This window comes from Macaca mulatta, chromosome 11, assembly GCF_049350105.2.
Source record: "Macaca mulatta isolate MMU2019108-1 chromosome 11, T2T-MMU8v2.0, whole genome shotgun sequence".
Classification (NCBI taxonomy): domain Eukaryota; kingdom Metazoa; phylum Chordata; class Mammalia; order Primates; family Cercopithecidae; genus Macaca; species Macaca mulatta.
The window spans coordinates 93007268-93027210 of NC_133416.1; the positions used below are offsets into that span (position 1 = coordinate 93007268).

Sequence of the window (19943 nt, forward strand, 5' to 3'; positions counted from 1 at the left end):
TCTGACTGGCATGAGATGGTATGGTATCTCATTGTTGTTCTGATTTGCATTTCTCTAATGATCAATGATATTGAACTTTTTTTCATATGATGGTTGGTTGCATGTGTGTCTTCAAAAAAAAAAAAAGAAAGAAGAAGACATACACATTACATTAAACCAAATAAAACTGCCTATATTCTGACTTAAAAAATAAAGTATCTGTTCATGTCATTTGCCCACTTTTTTATGGGATTGTTTATTTTTTACTTGTAAATTTAAGTTCCTTATAGAGGCTAGATATAAAACCACATGTACTCACGCATATGTTCATTGCAGCACTAGTCACAATAGCAAAGACATGGAATCAAACTAAATGCCCATCAAAGGTAGACTGGAAAACGAAAATGTGGTTCATATACACCATGGAATACTATGAAGCTGTAAAAGAATGAGATCATGTCCTTACAAGGATATGAACAGAAATGGAGTCCATTATCCTGGACAAACTAACATAGAAACAGAAAACCAAGTACTGCATGTTCTCACTTGTAAATGGGAGCTAAATGATGAGAACACGTGGACATATAGAGGGCAACAACACACTGGTATCTTTCAGAGGGTGGAGGATAGGAGGAGGGAGAGGTTCAGGCAAAATAACTAATGGGTACTAGGCTTAATACCCAGGTGAGGGGATAATCTGTATAACAAACCCCCATGACACAAGTTTACCTATGTTACAAACCTGCACTGGTACCCCCGAACTTAAAAGTTAAAATAAAAAAACAATGGTTACTAATATTCTACATTTCATCAGTATTTGACTAAGCTAAGATTAGTGTTATAGCCTGATTTTTTTCATGCTATAGAAGGTAAACAAATGTTTTCAGCCAAAATTTTCTTTCCATAGAGAAAAGGGGATTATCTTTCTCATATTTTCTTAAAACACAGTGCACATAATTCCCTTCAAAATCTTCATTAAATGTCAGTACATTTTATAATAATATAATCCTCAGTAGACAGAAGCTGATTTTACTCTAACACCATCACAGAATTTTTTTTTGAGACAGAGTCTCGCTCTGTCGCCCAGGCTGGAGTGCAGTGGCACGATCTCAGCTCACTGCAAGGTCTGCCTCTTGGGTTCACACCATTCTCCTGCCTCAGCTTCCCAAGTAGCTGGGACTACAGGTGCCCACCACCACGCCTGGCTAATTTTTTGTATTTTTAGTAGAGATGGGGTTTCACCGTGTTAGCCAGGATGGTCTCAATCTCCTGACCTTGTGATCCGCCCTCCTCGGCCTCCCAAAGTGCTGGGATTACAGGCGTGAGCCACCGCGCCCGGCCAAATGTGCAATTTTTAATAAAAATTTTAACAGTAAATTGCATTTATTCTATATCACTTTGCCTCCAAATTCACTGTTCATTTTAAGCTATGGTACATAAATTATTATAATTTGCTTCAACGTGTATTTGTTATTGGAACTTCAGTTTTAACAAATATGATTTGGTGTTAAGGATGTAAGAGAAATGGAAGATAAAATGATCTTTATATTCAGAATATTGTCATATAGCTGGAAAGAAAAAAATATATGTTTAGAGAAATAGATTTTTAAAATTCAAGACCACACTAAGCACTGCTAGAAATCATAAGATATGCTCTGTACAAATGTACTATACAATTTCAGAGAAGAAAGGCAACAATAAAGTTAAGTAGTCTTTAATAAATAATAAAAAAGACATAGAAGTTGTTCTCAATAGCTTCAATTCAGTCACAACCTCCATAACCCTTTGTAGAAAGAGCTTCAAGAGATTTAATGTGGGACGAAGGTGGTAATTTAGATCTTGTCTGTAAAGGGGACCTATTGAAATTGTGCCTTGCCTTAACATGATTAATGTGGGCATGGTAGCTGAGGAACAGCTATTTAAAAAATGGTAAGATAACTAAAGAACAGTTGAGGATAGGTAAAAGATACATTGGATAATAATAACTCATATTTATTGTATGCTTAGTAAATGTCAACAATTGTTGTAAATGCTTTATGCATATAAATTCAGTTTTCATTACAACCATATCAAATAGGTTGTATTATCAAACCCATGTTACAGATTAGAAAACTGAGGCACAAGAGATTGTTTGTTCAATGCTACCCTCAGCTAATAAGTGGAGTAAAATAAGTTTCAATAATTGAATTAGAATTGAGTCAGACCACTGATGAACTCTCTAGTAAATCTAATATAATAATCAATATGTTTTAGTAAGTTTTTTTCTGAAAACAAAATATAATATCTGAGTTAGATTTGAACTTATTGAGAAAATATGCTTTGTGGTATCATAAAAACACAAGACAATATACATTTATTTATCAACTACATCAATGTATTATCAATATACAAAGTTATCTATCAATGCAATATTCAATAATTGATTTTCTTGAAATCAGGTGGCTTATCATACACAGACTTCTCATTTTTTAAATCAGTTTAAAAAGGAACTATAAAATTGGCTGGGCATGGTGTCTCACGCCTGTAATCCCAGCACTGTGGGATGCCAAGGCGGGAGGATTACGAGGTCAAGAAATCGAGACCATCCTGGCCAACACGGTGAAACCCCATCTCTACTAAAAGTACAAAAATTAGCTGGGCATGATGGCGCGTGCCTGTAGTCCCAGCTACTCTGGAGGCTGAGGCAGGAGAATGGCATGAACCCGGGAGGCGCAGCTTCAAGAAAAAAAAAAAAAAAAGGAAATATAAAATTATTTTGTAATTTCCATTGTGAACACCTGAATAAAATATTGAATTGCCTGTTCAAATTTCTAAAAATATTTTTAAAACTGGATTAAACAAAGTTTCTTCATGGTATTGTAAACCTCCAAAACAATATAATGAGTAACTTGGAAGGAATCAAATGCATGTATGTTTGATTACTGGCTTTTTCACATACTAGGCAATTTTTTTTTTACCTCAAGCATTTTTTTTTTTTTTTTTTTTTTTTTTTTTTTTTTTTTTTTTTTTTTAGGAGACAGGGTCTCACTACGTTGCTGGAGCTGGTCTCAACTTAAGTGATCCTCATGTCTTGGCCTCCCAAGGTGCTGGGATTACAGGCACGAGCCACGGTTCCTGGCCGCTTTAATCATTCTTGATTATACTACAATGTTTACCATAAAAATTAGCAAAATACGGATTTTAAATAAGAAAATTTAAAATGACTTATTCATTCCTGCACCTGGAAATAATTCATATTTAATTATTTTCTAATAAAAAATACCAATATTTAATGAACATTTAGTATGTGCTATGCTCTGAGTGCTTTACATGTTTAAACCTATTTAATCCATTTCCCAAACCAATGAGGATGTACTAAAATTACACCCATTTTATGGATGAGTGAATCAATAAGTACAGATAGATCATTATGCACATCTAAGCTTAAATTTTCTCATCTACACAACACACCCAAATCACAAGTTTGTGATAAATATTAAATTACACAACATATGTGAAGTTCCTAAGCCAGTGACTGATACATAGTTAGCATTTATAATGACTAGTTCTCTGTCTGCTTTAGAAAAAAAACAAAAAAAAGAAGACAACAATAATGTGGTTATATGAAGACCAGCAGAGCGCCAAGTTCATATTTGTAAATATTAGTACCTTGTCTAGATATTTAAACATACAAAGCTAAAATGTCTCTGCTAGTTTTGGAAATGGAAAATTGAAAAGGACAACTGGTTCAGTTATTTTTCTAGTTTTCTTTAGACTTGTTCATTAGTCAATAAATAGGTGATAAGTCAATGTTTTGATGTTCAGATAAATTTGGAAATTATTTGGCTACCACGGTGTTGGCAAACTATAGCCCTTTGATCACATGCAGGCCACCACCAGTTTTTGTAAGGTTCATGGTCTAAGAATGTGTTTTACATTTTTTCATTATTTTAAAAATCAAAAGGAAAATAAACAGCTTAGACATGAAAATCATAAGATTCAAATTTCAGTGTCCATAAAGTTTTATTGAAACCCAGCCATGCTATTTGTTTACATATTGTATATGACTGTTTTCATGCTGCAGTGATGAAGTTGATCTTATGGTTCACAAACCTTAAAATATTTACTATTAGTCCTTTACTGAAAGTTTGCCAACCCCTGGATAAACACAATGAAATAGATTTCTTTACTTTAGGAATTCTGAGGGCATTTAATATGATGATGTTACATCATAAAACCCCAATAAAAGGAAAATGATTTCAGTGTACAGTACTTTCTAAATGTATTTGACCTTGTCACAACATTTCACAATATTGAAGGTTTACATGAAACGTCTGTAACGCACAAATTAAACTATTTTTTACCATATAAAATGAAAAATGTCATCTTTTTTCCTCAGAAGCCACCTGTATTTGCTAACAATAAATTAAATAATATTTCCCTCATGTAAATAATGTATGACTGCATAAAATTGTATTAAAATGCCGATGGGATCTCTTACATAAAACATTAAAATTTTTTTCAGGAATACATATTGAATGCCAGTCTAGGAGACCTTTGACTGTCTTCTTTAAGTTTTAGAGAATTGTTCAATTTATTTTTAGTAAGTTTCAATGTTCCCCCACTTGTTCAGCCTTTAAAAGTTACACTGAGGCCCAGGGCAGTGGCTCATGCCTGTAATCCCAGCACTTTGGGAGGCCAAGGTGGGCAGATCACGAGGTCAAAAGATCCAGACCATCCTGGCCAACATGGTGAAACCCCATCTCTACTAAAAATACAAAAATTAGCCGGGTGTGGTGTCGGGTGCCTGTAGTCCCAACTACTCCGGAGGCTGAGACAGGAGAATGATGTGAACCTGGGAGGCGGAGATTGCGTGAGCCAAGATGGCGCCACTGCACTCCAGTCTGGTGACAAAAAATAAAAAAATAAAAAATAAAGAAAAAGAAAGAAAAGGAAAAGAAAAAGAGAAAAAAAAAAGCTACATTGACCAATAAATTCTAAGTTTGTCTGGCTATTTCCTACACTTAAAAAATAATCACCTCAGAAAAACTGAAGGCGGTTTAGGTAAAGCAAATATGCTACACATGAAATAGGAAGCTCTGGCCCACAACTAACTCTGCTTAATTTTACCCAGTATGTGGCAAATGTCTTCTGAAGTAACATTTGTTTTTAGATCATACAGCTGCAATCCTAGGGAGAGATAAATACAGAACTCATAAATAATACAGCTCTTTTCTTAGGTTGCTAAGGAAATTTGAATCACTGTTTTGATAGATAAAGCATGAAAATTAGTGCTATGAAAAGAGTTTCCTCCAAACTCAAACCATTAGCATTTTTAAAAAATAGTTTGAAAATTGGAGTCTTTCAGAAAATTAATGACTCTATGGAAACTTAGGACAGTCATCACTTAATAAAAACAAAAGAAAAAATTATCTTGAAAATTAAAATTTGATATATATGTTTGTGTGTATACGAGTGTGTGTGTGTATAATTGTATTTATTAGTTCTGTGCTCTACTAATGCCACTTTAATTTTCCAAGAAGTAATATTATAAACCAGACATGTGGGATAAGAAAAATCCTAGACATTCCATAATGGCAGGGTAGCTATACAACATAATTCCCATGTACAGAGAAAAGGGAAGAGAGTGTGTAAAGAATGTGTATTGGAAACCACTTGGGGTTAAGTAAACTGAGCTCATAGTTCAGATTCTGGAAACTGATTATAATCAAAATACAAATATTTAACATGTGGTATTTACCAGATGAAATGGAGAGAAAATATCTAATCTTGTTGAAAATTCGAGTGTTCACTTCCCAGTATTACCTGCACCTGCGAGGTTGCTAAAGTGGCCTTACTGTTTGGTATTTTGTAAAGAAATATTTCGCAACAAAAAATAAGTGCTTATTAAAAGGAAAGTCACCTACCCTTAATGTTTTGTTTACTGATAACTATTGTTATTTCAGCTATTAGTACAAGATTTTCTTTTGACAGCCGAATCCATATTGGCTTTGCCTTCTTAGTGCAAGATATTTCCTAATGATAATGATTTTGAGCTTGTATTTATGTGCAACCACCTGCTCTTCCCCTCTAAATGTATTCCGAGATAAGCTGGTGAACTTGAAGGGCATAAGTCACATGAAAGAATTTCAGTTATCCAGTTGGATAGCTGAAAACATGAGGTAAGCCCCGTTATCCCTGACTTTCATTTTCTGAATATACCCTGTAATGAACTGCAATAAAATAACTTCCAACTGGAAGCTTCATCTGAATAATCAACTATTTACATTAATCACAATTAAATTTCTTGAAGAGAAAAAGAAAATTATTAACTTGTAGAAATGAGAGTATATTAGGGCTTGCCATTCTATTTTGTTAAGGAAAAGAAGAGATATTATACTTGGGAACATTATTGATAAGAGAAAAATACGAATCGTCTATATCACAAGTATTGTGCGTTTATTTTTCTTCCCTAGGTTTTAACTCTTTAATATGCTTTGAATTTACCGTCTCCACTTCTTCTAGGACTTTGCTTTATAATTTACCCCTTCATAAACTCTTTTTATCTTCTACGTTTTTCTCTGGTTCTTTCTACTATCTTGTCACATTAAAAGAACCTTCGCTTGACCACATATTCCCCTCCACTATCTTTCCTTCACACACCAAATAGCAATCTATTGTTATTCTCTCTAGTACATCACTTTCCAGAAACTCCTCAACCCACCACAAAATGTCTATCTACTGCCTGCACTCATCCTCAGTAGACACGTGCCTTCTTAGGGTTATCAGAAATCTCCTAACTGCCACACCCAATAGTCACTTGCAGAACTGATCTAACATGACCTCTTTGTAACATAATGCATTCCGACCTCCTCCTTCCATTCTTGCAACTCTCCTCTCCTTGACTGTTACGATGCCATTCTCACATGGGTCTTCCTTTACTTTTCCAGCTGCTTCTTCCCAGATCCCACATGGACGTTGCTTCTTCCACATAGTCAATAGATGTGGACGTCATGCAAGTTAAGATTAGCATGGCCACAAATACTTGGCAGTTCTTCCCATTAAGAGAAGCTCTCTATTTCTTCACCCCTTGAATAGACCTTGGAACTTGCTATGACCAATGGAATGTGACAAAAACCATGTTTGCAAGTTCTGGAGTTCAGGCTTCAAAAAGTCTTGCAGCTTCTGCTTACTTCTTTTTGGAATGCAGTCTGAGACTCCTATTTGATGAAAAAAGCCTGAGTTCAAAGAGTATATGGAGAGAAAAGAGGCAAACCATCGAAATAAAGTTGCTCTACCTGAACTGAGCCCTCAGCCAATCAGCTGCTCATGAGAGAGCCCAGGTGAAGCCAGCAGAAGAACCAGTCCTGCTGACCCACAGAATTATGGAAAATAATAAATTGTTCTTTTAGCCACTAATTTGGGGAGTGGTTTTTTTTTTTTTTCTTTTTTTCTTTTTGAGATGGAATCTTACTCTGTCGCCCAGGCTGGAGTGCAGTGGCGCAATCTCGGCTCACTACAAGCTCCGCCTCCTGGGTTCAGGCCATTTTCCTGCCTCACCCTCCCGAGTAGCTGGGACTACAGGTGCCCGCCACCTCGCCCGGCTAATTTTTTTTTGTATTTTTAGTAGAGACAGGGTTTCACCGTGTTAGCCAGGATGGTCTCGATCACCTGACCTCGACCTCCGCCCGCCTCGGCCTCCCAAGTGCTGGGATTACAGGCTTGAGCCACCGCGCTGGCTGGGGAGTGTTTTATTATGCAGTAAGTGATAACTGATACAGTTGGCATCCCCTAAGTTTTCGACTGTGACTCATTTCTTGTCTCACTAAACACAGTCTTGTGTGTGACTGCAATAATAGTTGCAGTCTGTAAACCAGTTGTATGATGATGGTTCTCAAACCTAACTATTACGACCTTTAGTTCTAGACCTATATTCCCAGCTTTTTTTTTTTTTTGAATCTTGATATTTTCATTTTCATAACTTACAAACACCTCAGATTTGACCCGTGAAAACTAATTCATCATACTCTTCTTTCAAATATCAAACTATTCCATTACCTGAGTTCCTATCCTACTGAATGCAATTATTAATAGTATTCCCCATCTGTCTACCCAGCTTGAAAAATGAGTTTTCCTAAACTCTTTCCTTTGCCTCTCTCCTCTTTAACAACCAATCACTGTTTATCTTTTCTCTTAAATAGCCCAAATATCTGCCCTCATATTCATCACTACCACAATTCAGACAACTCTTTTACTATATATTACTGTAGTAAGATATTGTATATTCTGTTATTATAAAATCTTTCCCCTTCACATTTGTGCCCCATAATCTTACCAGACTGTCATTTTTAAAATGTAAATCTTGTTTTAATTTCTTTGATTGAAATCTTTAAATTATTTCTGAGTCTTGCATTTTAAACCTGTCTCTGTCTCCCTTTATCCCACTCTCTATCTCTTTTCTGCTCCTAGGATTTCTTCCATAATCTGACTCCTCTAACTCATAGCCAAGCATTAATTAATATACATATTGAGTTAGCCATTCCTTACTTCTTGCTGATCTCTAACAGGTCTACTATGAGAACAACCTGCTGTTACACATATCACATTATTGATTGCTAGACTGGAACGGACCGCATCTGCTATGCTTTTATTTTGACTTCGAGCTTTTCCATAACCTGTTGCGTTATGCTGAAACATCCTTTGATCCCTTCTCCATCTAACTCTTACTCTGCTTTAAGTGTTAAGTGTTGCTTTCAGGAAAGTTCTCTAACCTTCTCTGAATAACTTCACTTCCACAAACCCAAATGGAAATGTGTGCTTATTTATGTATTTATTTATTTATGATAGGAAGTCTCACTCTGTTGACCAGGCTGGAGTGCAGTGGTGCAATCTTAGCTCACTGCAACCTTTACCTCCCAGGTTCAAGTGAGTCTCCTGCCTCGGCCTCCCTGATAGCTGGGATTACAGGCACATGCCACCATGCCTGATTAATTTTTGTATTTTTAGTAGAGACGAGATTTCACCATGTTGATACTTCTACAAAATCTAATATACACTTAGTAGCAGTGTATTTTGTACTTTAGATAATGCTTCCTTTTTTGCTAATTTGCCAGTCAAGTCCTGGACTAAGTCTCACTTTCGACTAAATGCCTAATACAGTAGGTATTAAACTTGGGAGTGGGGTGGAGATGAGAAGGGGGAGTTATAGGGAGATATGTAAAGGGAATTTCTCAGTCAATAATCTAGATCGAGTGTCTGTAAACTAAGGTCCTCGTGGTTATAACTGCCCCACCACCTGTTTTTGTAAATAAAAGTTTTATTGGAACACAGTCACATCGATTTCATTATGTATTGTCTATAGCTGTTTCCATACTACAAGGACAGAGTAGTTGAGATGGAGACACTATGTCTGGGAAAATATAAAATATTTATTATGTTTTTTACACAAAAAGTTTGGCAGCTCCTGTCCTAGATAATTTGGCTGCCCCAGAAATCTACACTGTATTTATTTAAATAATAAAATGTTTATTGAACTTCAATATCTACACAAGTTTTCTCTGTGCCATTCTCCAGGAGATAAACAGGTAAAAATAATGTGATCTTTACACACACACACACACACACACACACCCCCTTACAGTCCATTGGAAATAATGGCTATGTTTGAAAGCAATTTCAACCAAAGGTAATGATTAAAGGATCATTAAAAGGGTGACTGCCTCATGTGGCCTGACTGTGATTCATGTAAGATTAGTCAGCCTGACAGCCCTGACTGGGAAACCAGTTTGTGTTTTGCCTTTGAAAGCCTCACTCCAGGTGCATCGTGCTATTCTGTATTAATCAGCCCCATATGGATGTCAGGAGGGACAAGAGTAGGTTGAATGAAAGGCTGCTCTCACAGTCCCATCTCAGGTGCAGTGTATCCAAACACCAGGTGTTTACAGGTGGAATATTTGGAAACATTAAAATCACACCTTAATTTTCTTCACTCTTCACCCTGATGTTCCTCCCTCCCAAAACCTATCTCTGTCATATTTTCTGTTCTTTATGATGACACACATGTATCTCCAGTTACTCAGAACCAAAATCTAGTCACCAATGGTTCTTTTTTCCCATCCTGATACAGGTCCTATGCATTGAATTTTCAATTCCTATAAATTCTGCCTCCATGGTGACTCTTAAATCATTCTTCTCTTTCTGTTTAAGAAAGTCCTTCAACTCTCCCATACCTGGCCCACTCGTATTCTTTCTCTATTCCTTCCAATATTTTTAAATATATTTATTCAAGTTTGTTATTTATGTGACATAATGATCATATCATTTTCTTGCTCATAGCCCTTCAGTGGTTCCCACCACAATCTAAGGAAAAAATAAATTAAATTTAAAAGTAAAATAATCTGTTTGGCCATTCACAAACTCACTGATACTATTATGCCAAATATTTTACATTTCCTCCTTTCTCCTTTACCTACAATATTCTTTTTCCCAACTTGTCATATTCTAACTTTCCCTCTCATTTAGATGCCAGGATAGACCCTGTTTTGTAAAACCCACAGAGGTTGTTTCTCCTTGTCACCTAACATACCACTCTATCTATATGTCAGTCCTGAGTTTCAGGCCCTAATATCTTACTGAATACCTCTACTTTATATATTTAACTAATCTGAAACTTAGCAAGGCTGGAGAAGAATCATTAATTTTCCACACATTCTTCCCAACATCTGCTCTTTGACAAATGTCTTCAGAATCATCCCTGTTAAAACCGTCAGAGTCATCCCTCATTTTTCATCTTCCCTCACTCAGTACAAATTTAACTTCTCCTTCCAAACTGTATCCATTTTGTCCCCTACATTCCTTCTCTACTATCATTACACTAGTCATCACCTTTTGCCTGTACTACTGTAATGTCACTGCAACTAGATTCCCTGCTTTCACTCTTTGTCCTACTACAATTACCTCTCTACATACTAGCTCAGTTGACCTTTTGAAAAATGTAAATAAGATTATATAATTCCCCCTGGTTAACACCCTTCAGTGGATTTCCCTTGCATTTAAAGTACAATCAACATCCCTTATGATCCACAAATATCTAAATGATCACACTCCATCTAGATCTTCAACTACTTTCCCTACTAGTTAAGCCCCTTACTAACTGGTCTTCCTTCGTGGTTTCCACAGCTCCAAACCATATTCTGTCTTAGTGACTTTATGCTTTCTGTTCAACCTGGCTGAAACAGTCTTCTACCACAAGCCTGACATGCCTGATTTCTTTGGTTCATTACAGTCTTAACTAACAAGCCAACACTTCCCAGACCACTCTCCACTCTCCACTACACGACTCTATTTTTTCCTTATAACAGTAATTACTATCTCAAATGTCTAATTCACGTATTGTTCTTGCATTGTCTATCTGTCTACCACTGCATTACACATGCAATCAGAGGAAAAACCTTGATTATCTTTCTCACTACTTTATCCTTAGCATCTAGAAAAATATATGGCACATACTACAAGGTAAATAAATATTTATTATTCAACGTGGATTTTATTATGACACTTTAAAATGCTTGCTTTATATTTCAATTGTTTACATATGGCTTGTGTGTCTTGTTAATCAGCAAGCTCCTTAAAAACATAATCCATACCTGATTTATCATTAATACTTCACAATATAACTCGATATAAATATGTGTGTGTGTGTGTGTGTGTATTTAAATAGGTCACAAGTCTGATGGAGTGAGATTTGTGATCTACTTAGAACATCATGTATGTTTTTTTCTGAAATGATAAAATAAATTTTCTAGTATCTAATAGCACAAGAGTGTGGTTGTAGCAGTAATAATTTAATTGTACATTTAAAAATAACTAAAAGTGTAATCAGATTGTAACACAACGATAAATATTTCATGTGGCAGATACCTTATTTACCCTGATGTGATTATTATGCATTGTATGCTTGTATCAAAATATCTCATGTATCACATAAATATATATACACACTTACTATGTGTCCACAAAAATGAAAAATAAAATATTATGAGCATATTCTGTAAAACACTACATTCCAGAGTCAACCGTTTTACTGAATCTTCTAAATTGTGATTACAGCAAGTCCTCCTAATTAAAAGTAGAACCACAAAAAATGCTTAACATTGTTAAAACAGTAACTTAGTCTAAGTCTCATGGCTATTAGTTATAGTTCTAGGAAGAAATTCCTTGACTTCCACTGCTGGAAGAACAGGCAGTCAAGGAATAAAGTTGAATGCTTTGTTGTCTACCTCTGTAATGTGCCTAGTTTCCTGCACTATTAACAAAGATGGAACCTCAACATTGTACTATGGCCTTTTAAATGTTTTTACTAATCATGTACAATTCTTCTCCATATGAGAAGGTAGTTATTACATGTCTACTCCATAAAAAGTTCCATGGTTTACTAATAGCATCTCTCTTATCTTCCAGGCAAACACAAGGTCTTATGTGCAGAGCTGAAATAGGTATCCTTTTAGGCTTTACTGTGGAAGACTGTGTTTTGCCAAAACAAATGCTCTTCTACTGAATGCCAAATTACCACAGTTAACCATAATTTCAGGGATTCCAGTGGGATTGAAAAAGATCAGAATAAATAAGGAGCATTAAGAGTAACTAAAGATATATGAGGTGGCTACAAAACGTCCCAACCATTGGTTGAGAACAATAAACATGCACCAGAGGGCATATCAATAGGCCTCTGACACAAAGCTTCTACCAATCATACACCATAATTAATGAGCCTGAAAATTTGCTGAAGTTGGACTACAATCTGCATAAATGGAAATAAAATTTAAAAGACTCATAAAATGGTAGAGTTATTCAATTTCAAGATCTGATAAACTGACCAATTTAATGTGATGATTAGAATAAACAGAAGTCAACTGCCATTGACTTTCAACCTGACAATGTTATATAAATACATGAAATTATTTTAAACACTTTTATTGTAATTGTAAAATATTGTTTTCCACCAACTCAACTAAGATTATTGATTATTGCCAAACTGACCATATTATTGCCCACTTCTTGGATTCTTCTCTTTTAATTATCATATGTGAGTCAATCTTAGCCCTGTGTGATTCAGCCCCCTCCTACATATTTTTCTAAATCTATTGCATTCCCTTCTCTTGTTCAAGCCTGTTGCCTGTGGGAGTTTAATAAATGCTAGCTAATTACGATGATGCTCATTTTATTTTCCTTTACCTCCATTTACTCCTCTCTTAAATATTTCTACATAGAGTTAATCAACATTTATTGAGCACCTACTCTACAGAGGAATAGCCTTCATCAACTCCAAGAGATTATACTCTCTTAATTGTATTAAAAAGATTATGATTTTGTCTACCCTGTCAAAGATAGTTTTCCATGGAAGAGTGATTTTTAAAAAGTTCTTGCATGAGCTATTTTACTATAATGCTGTTTTCTCAATTAGGAGTTTAATCTCTTAGGAATGGGGTTGTGTCTTTGCATGCCTGGTACAGTACTAAACACAGTTTACCCATCCTAAAGAAATAAAATTAAAAGGTAGCCACTCAGAACATTCCTATAACTGTGTTGCTAAACTATCTCAAATAAGAAGGAGATATGCTCCATATTCAACAGTGAGGTCTTTAGAAGCCATTCAGTCTCACCCACCCAACTTCACTCATATGCCTACCTGGCTGTGCTCTAGGAGGATGAGGGAAGGTAAGAGCATCCCTAGAGAACGAATGACCATGCTCCTTGATTTGTTTTTCTACCAAAAGTTTGATAAAGTCTCATATCATCGATTTACTAGATATGGCCCTTTACCACTTGAAAGCCAGGAGCTGAGCCTAGGAACAGGGAAGATGAGAGGTCAACCTTGCATTAATGGATTCATTTTTTAAGGTACCCATGTATCCACTTAACATAAATACACTACTGACCAGCTGTATTTTGAGAGTATATGTTGAATGTCTTTATTCAATCAACAAATATTTTTTGAGCACTTACTCTCTGGCTATCTAGGAAGGAAAAAGACAAGTAAGGTCCCTGCTCTGATTGGACCTATACTCAATGATTTTTTTAAACAAAATGCTTAAACCACTTTATTTATAAAAGCAGGGTGCATTCTAGTCTGAAGATATAAACTTCTGAGCATAATTTTCCTTGTTTTTCAGCAGATTTAATTTACATTGCTCATTCTTATACTTGAAATATCTTATTACTGCCAGTGCTTAACATCTTCGCAAGGCTCTACTCCATTCTCATAAATACTTCGTACTGTATGATCATTTATATTAGTAATTGCTTTCAATTTTATCCAACAAATACACAAACTTTCTCTAGAAGGTGTAGTACTACAGCAGACTCCACGAGAATGGAATCACAATCTATTAAAAATAGTAAAGAATTAGCACTTAAGAAATCAGTGTTGTGTTTTGCCAATGTTGTGTTTGGATGTCAAGAAATTAATTAAGCAACCATATATTAAAGTCATTATAATGCAGAAGTAAGCTGAACTTTTTCTTCTGACGTATACCTGGTGCAGATATCACAAGGTTTCATTTTAGAAAGCTGATATGTAAGAAGCAAAGAGATTCCTTGTCAAGGACTGGTATTCATATACACCTGCAAGAGTTAAACACATACCCCTACTTCAACCTTATTTCATTTTTGGAACTAATATCAAAAGAATAGAGCCACACATTTTTGAATTATTTAGGGTTATCATCAGATCTCCTGGAACTACATGACAATAACATAACATCAAAACTTTCTGAGTTATACAGCCAATAAATACATTATCTAAATTAAATTGTTAGACAGCTTCAAACTTTTTAACACTTCTCTCCAAAAATTGATTTAAGTACTTCTCACCTTGACATGTGTCCAGGCACTGATACTGTATATAATATATTTTATGTAGTACAAAGCTGGCTTAGTTTTTCTTCAGAAACAATTCAGGTTTAACCTAGAGCTCAATTTCACCCTTGCCACAGCTCTCAGGATATTTTTGCTAGGGATAAAGCATTCCAGTCATTGTTCCTAATGAGCTATCCACTGCCAACTAATAACTACTTGAGTTACCAGATATAATCAGGGGAAATCACTTTCAGGAACTCCTGAGAACTGTGAAGATTTATATACTCAAATATCTGGCACTTCTCCATACAATTTTGGGAACATTTTGAATCTTGATTGGAAGGATAAACAAAATAGTGCATAATAATTTCCCACTCTGCAGAATACACAAATTACCATACTTCTAATTACAGAGAGAAGACATCCTTCTTGTCAGCAACTTTTACCCTAACCACAAAACTTAATTCTTTCTTCTGATGAAGCAATCATTGAATGATTTACTTCTAGTGACAATATAATGTACTTGGCTTTAAGAACTTTTGGCTAAATATGTTCTAATTGATTAAAAAGTAACCTGGAATGCAAATTTTATGTATCAATTATAAAACAATAAAGCTATAATATTTTATGCTCATAAATTCAGGACAAGCAAATTTTTTGGAGTCTTTTAATTTTAGGTTGATATTACAAGTATGTCTGCCATAGCCTGTAGTGGATATTCATATATCAGTACGTTTTGTGAAAGTCGAAGGAAACCCTCGAGATGAAATTAAGGGAAAATGAAGACAAAACTAAATAGTACTTCAACATAATTTTAAATGCCCCTTAAACTGGATTCAATATTTTTATATTCATTATTTTTTATCTTACAAATCACCTATGCAAACTATTCTCATTTCCCATTTTGAAAAATACATTAGACACTATTTCATTATGGCAATGTTGTACTTCCAGCAAGGTTTGGTGAAAGTACCAACCAATTCTCTGTCTCCAAACTTTATTAATTAAAACACTACAAAATCATACCTTACAACCATGTGTGCCGAAACAGCTTTCTAATAACATTCTAGTTATCTGAACTTTTACAAAATTTCTGATTGTTACTTAGACATATTAACATTAAAACAATCTTTACCTTGAAAACATAATATAATATAAAGACAATCACATTCACAAATGGAATCTATGTGAATGGTAAATAGGTTAATAATCTAAATCCAATTGCTGAATGTCCACATGAATCTCAAATGGATTGGTGTTTCATTATTTACTTATTTAGCTTTTATGTGAGGAACACTGGCTCCCTAGCAACTTTCAGAAAACACCGTCAGAACTTGAACAGCTTGTTGAAATATATCTATACTCTCAAACATTTGTATTCTTTGTATCTCTCAAACCTTTGTATTCAAACATGTTGAACAAAAGTCTGATGAAGAAGATATGCATCAAGAATCTTTGGAATTCAGTCATAGAATATTCTGTTTTTCTGGAATCAAAGTAATAATTCATCTCCTAAAATCAACAGATTCTCTTAAAATCGAAGTCTTCCAATTAAACATTATCACACTTAGAAAAATTTAAAAGATTAACTCTCATTGTAAACAGAAAAAAATTTAGATTGGTTCCATGTCTTTATATGAAAGTTTGAAATGAAATGCCTAATTATATTTGGGCATACAAACTTTTCAGGCTTTTTATTTAGGCATCTATTATTCTCAAATTTCCTGAATACTATTTCCTAAATTGTTGAACTAAATAATCTTTAAATTTGGGGAAAAAATTATCTAGTGCGATCAAATTTGCGTGGTTTCAAAATCCATAGAACTATGGGTCTATCTCTTTAGGTTTTGAATTACATTAAATATCAACTAACTCTTTAAAAAGTATTCACTTTTATGTAATACCAGCTAGTGTCACATGATGAATAGAGAATACAATAATTAGTATATTTATACTTTGAGTACAAATTATAATTCAATTTACAAAATTGATAATTGTATTGTAGTTCTACCACATGGCAGGCACTGTCTTGGACATGAAAACACAATGGTGTCTAGACAGATATGGCCCCACCTTCTCCAAGCTTTATGGTTTGTATTTTCTAAAATTTTGTATTGCCTCATACTTTGAAGTTTTAATTGCATCCTGTTTGTCTCTAAAGCTCTCAACTATCCATTTATTATAAGAACATTTATAGTACTATCTTATGAGGTTCAATTCTGGGTGATTAAGTATCACTCCAAGAGTGACCAAAAGTGAAAAGAGAGGCAGAGAATAGCATGCAGAAAAATTCTGTAAGCAGACTTTCTCATAATTTTATGATCTTTAATCTCCAATATTCCTTGTAACAGTACATATATTTTCCTGCTGATAATGATGCAATTATGCTCAAGTAGTTTTTTGTTATTGTTGCCTGTCATATATCATAAGGCATATAAATATATTTGTTATCCAAATTCTTACTTTACATTGTACAAGAAATTTTATGTCTGTATTTGAAGAATATAGTGACTCTTATCAGATAACTATCTTATCATAAATCACATTTTCCATGAAAGGATAAATCACTCATCATTGAAGAAAAGATATTTTGTTTCTGTGCTTTAGAGTGTGGTTATTCAAATCATTATGGAAACTGTAAACAAAATGAGCAAACTTAATCTTGCAAGTAATTTTTACCTGTGATCTCACCTCTGCTAAGGTGAAAAAACAAAACCAAAGACCCCGTATATAGCATTACTAAATACCAAAACAAATATTAATTCTATTTCAATACACTCTGTAATTTATTTACTGCTTAATTTGAAATACCCATATTTTTGTGTCCTAGACCACTGCTGTGGTTTAAATCTTTCTTAAGGATTGAAAGATACAAATCTGTAGAGGGAAATACTTTCATTAGAGAAGCTTACGCATATCCTTACTATTGCCACCTTTTCCAAAACACTTGCCTTTATAACAAAGCATCATCTTCGGGAGCCATTCCATTTTCTGAGAAACTTGAAACACTATTAAACTCTCTATTTTTTATCTTTATTTTCACCTTTTCGTAATTTTGCATAGAAAACTTTTAAAAAATGTTTGTATACTCACCTCCTCGAAAGAAAGCTAGTTTTATAAGTAGAGTAGATAGTAGAGTGGCAGAACTGATGTAATGAAATTGAAGAATGCACTTCCCTAAGGGAAACTCAGGGGCACATGCAAAGTTTTATTGTCCTGTATTTGGCATACCAATGACAGAAATCTCAAATTGCTAAAGCAAAACAAAAAAACCTCAAACAAACAAACAGAAAGCCCTGACTACAGGAATAGTATGCCAGAAACACAACTTGATTTATGAAACCATAAAGTTTTCCAGAGTATTTTTGTATATTTTGATGACATTTAAACAAATGCCAAAATAATACTACAAAAATACCACTACAAAAATATCATTTAGAAACCAGAATATTTTTATTTTTGGCTTGGGGGAGGCTTTTCTGGAATATTCTAGAATATTTTAAAATACACTGTCACCATCAAAGCACAGATTTTAAACACTCAAACCACTTTATTTTAATATACAGTTTCATTATCTGTAATTATCATAAATACCATATTTGTGAAATATTGTCAAATTATTAGAAAATAAAGCTTACTTAGAAACTTTTACAGTATTTATCAAGGCCATTTAATTTCTAAAGGAAATTTTGTCAACTATATCATGAAAACATTTGGAATGAGTTAAAAACAGGATTTTCAAAGTAGACATGTGTGCACAAAATAAAGTATGGAGATTTACTTTAAAGTTGTATTACTGTATATCGTCAGGTAGACACTTTAAAATAATTATATCATTTCCTACCATGTAATTGTATCCTTTTAAATCTGCACTGAGCAAATTATGACAAGTACAAACAGGCATGATTGAGAGAAAAGTGGTGGACAAGTCCCTATGCCAAAATAAATATATCTTAAAAAATATAGCCCATGTCTAAATTTATTCTCAAGTTTTTGGCATGAAAATGTAACATTTGATGTGTAAATAAAATATTTAACAAGACTAAAATAGACATACTGTCCCTAGGAAAATATGTGTGTGTATGTGTGTTTTAAGTAACTTATTTATACTACAGGCATTTCAAGCTTGAAATATCAAATCAAATCAAAGTAAAATAGTAATAATAAGGATTAGAGAGGATAGCTGCTTGAATCCTTCTTTAGTGCTTATAACTTCCTAAAATTCTCAAAGATTTTTGAAAGAATCAGTTCACACAGAGTTTCTCTCCAGACTATTTTCACTTTGGGAACATTCCAGCTTTCAGGAATGCCCCGCTCTCAGGGGAGCCAAAGCATTGTTTCTGAATTATATCAGCAGATTTATTTCTCATCCTATTTAGTGACTATAAAGTTTAGTTATCTCTTTATCAAAGTTTCAACTCTTTCTATAATATTCTAAAGCTCTGTTTGAAACAAAACGACACTTTTTATTCTACTACCCTCAAATGTCCAGGGCAACAAAAAGAGAAACTGTTTATCTTGCTAATTGTGGAGCCAGGACTGGTCAAAAGGGGAGAAAGGAGTAAAAAATATTCACTCTTTATCGTCTGCGATCCTTGAGCTGGTAAATGCCATCATCAATACTGGGGGAATAGCCTTACCATCTAGGTATTCATACTAGCCTAACTCTTTAGGCTAGGGCTTTGTCCCCACAAAGCCTTTTTTATCAGAATCTAACAACCACAAAACACAGGCTTTCACAGGTAGGGTCCAGACTACACATACCAGACACATACACACACACAGACACACACACACACACACGCTTTACTTTACCTGTTTTTATGCCGAGTCTTGAGCAAGTTTCTTCCAAAGGGAGCCATGGTCTGTCGGGCAAATGAATAAAGAAGTTATGTTAAAGCGATCTGGGGGTAGGGGTGGGGGTGTCTGGATTTCCAGGGTAAAGGGAGGAGGGCTGGAAGCTTTCTCTTCTCCTCGAATGTTCCTGGCTTTCAGCTCATTAGTAGCCGGCTGAGAAAGTTGCTGGAAGTTGTGCAACTGCTGCTTAACTTTGAACTGTGAGATTGTTGTGGCTGCTGCACCTTTGGAGACCTGCCCGGCTTCAGCCTCGAAGAAGGCGTTTGGAAGCA

At 34.6% G+C, this 19943-nt stretch overlaps 1 protein-coding gene across 1 annotated transcript in view; it reads right to left on the reverse strand.

The window, feature by feature from the left end:
• The window catches only part of RASSF9 (Ras association domain family member 9), a 35580-nt gene that overhangs the window by 15055 nt on the left and 582 nt on the right, over positions 1 to 19943 (reverse strand). The window contains exon 2 of the mRNA XM_015152376.3: positions 19630 to 19679. Coding sequence (XP_015007862.3) covers positions 19630 to 19679 — 50 coding nt within the window. The remainder of the gene's footprint in view (positions 1 to 19629; positions 19680 to 19943) is intronic.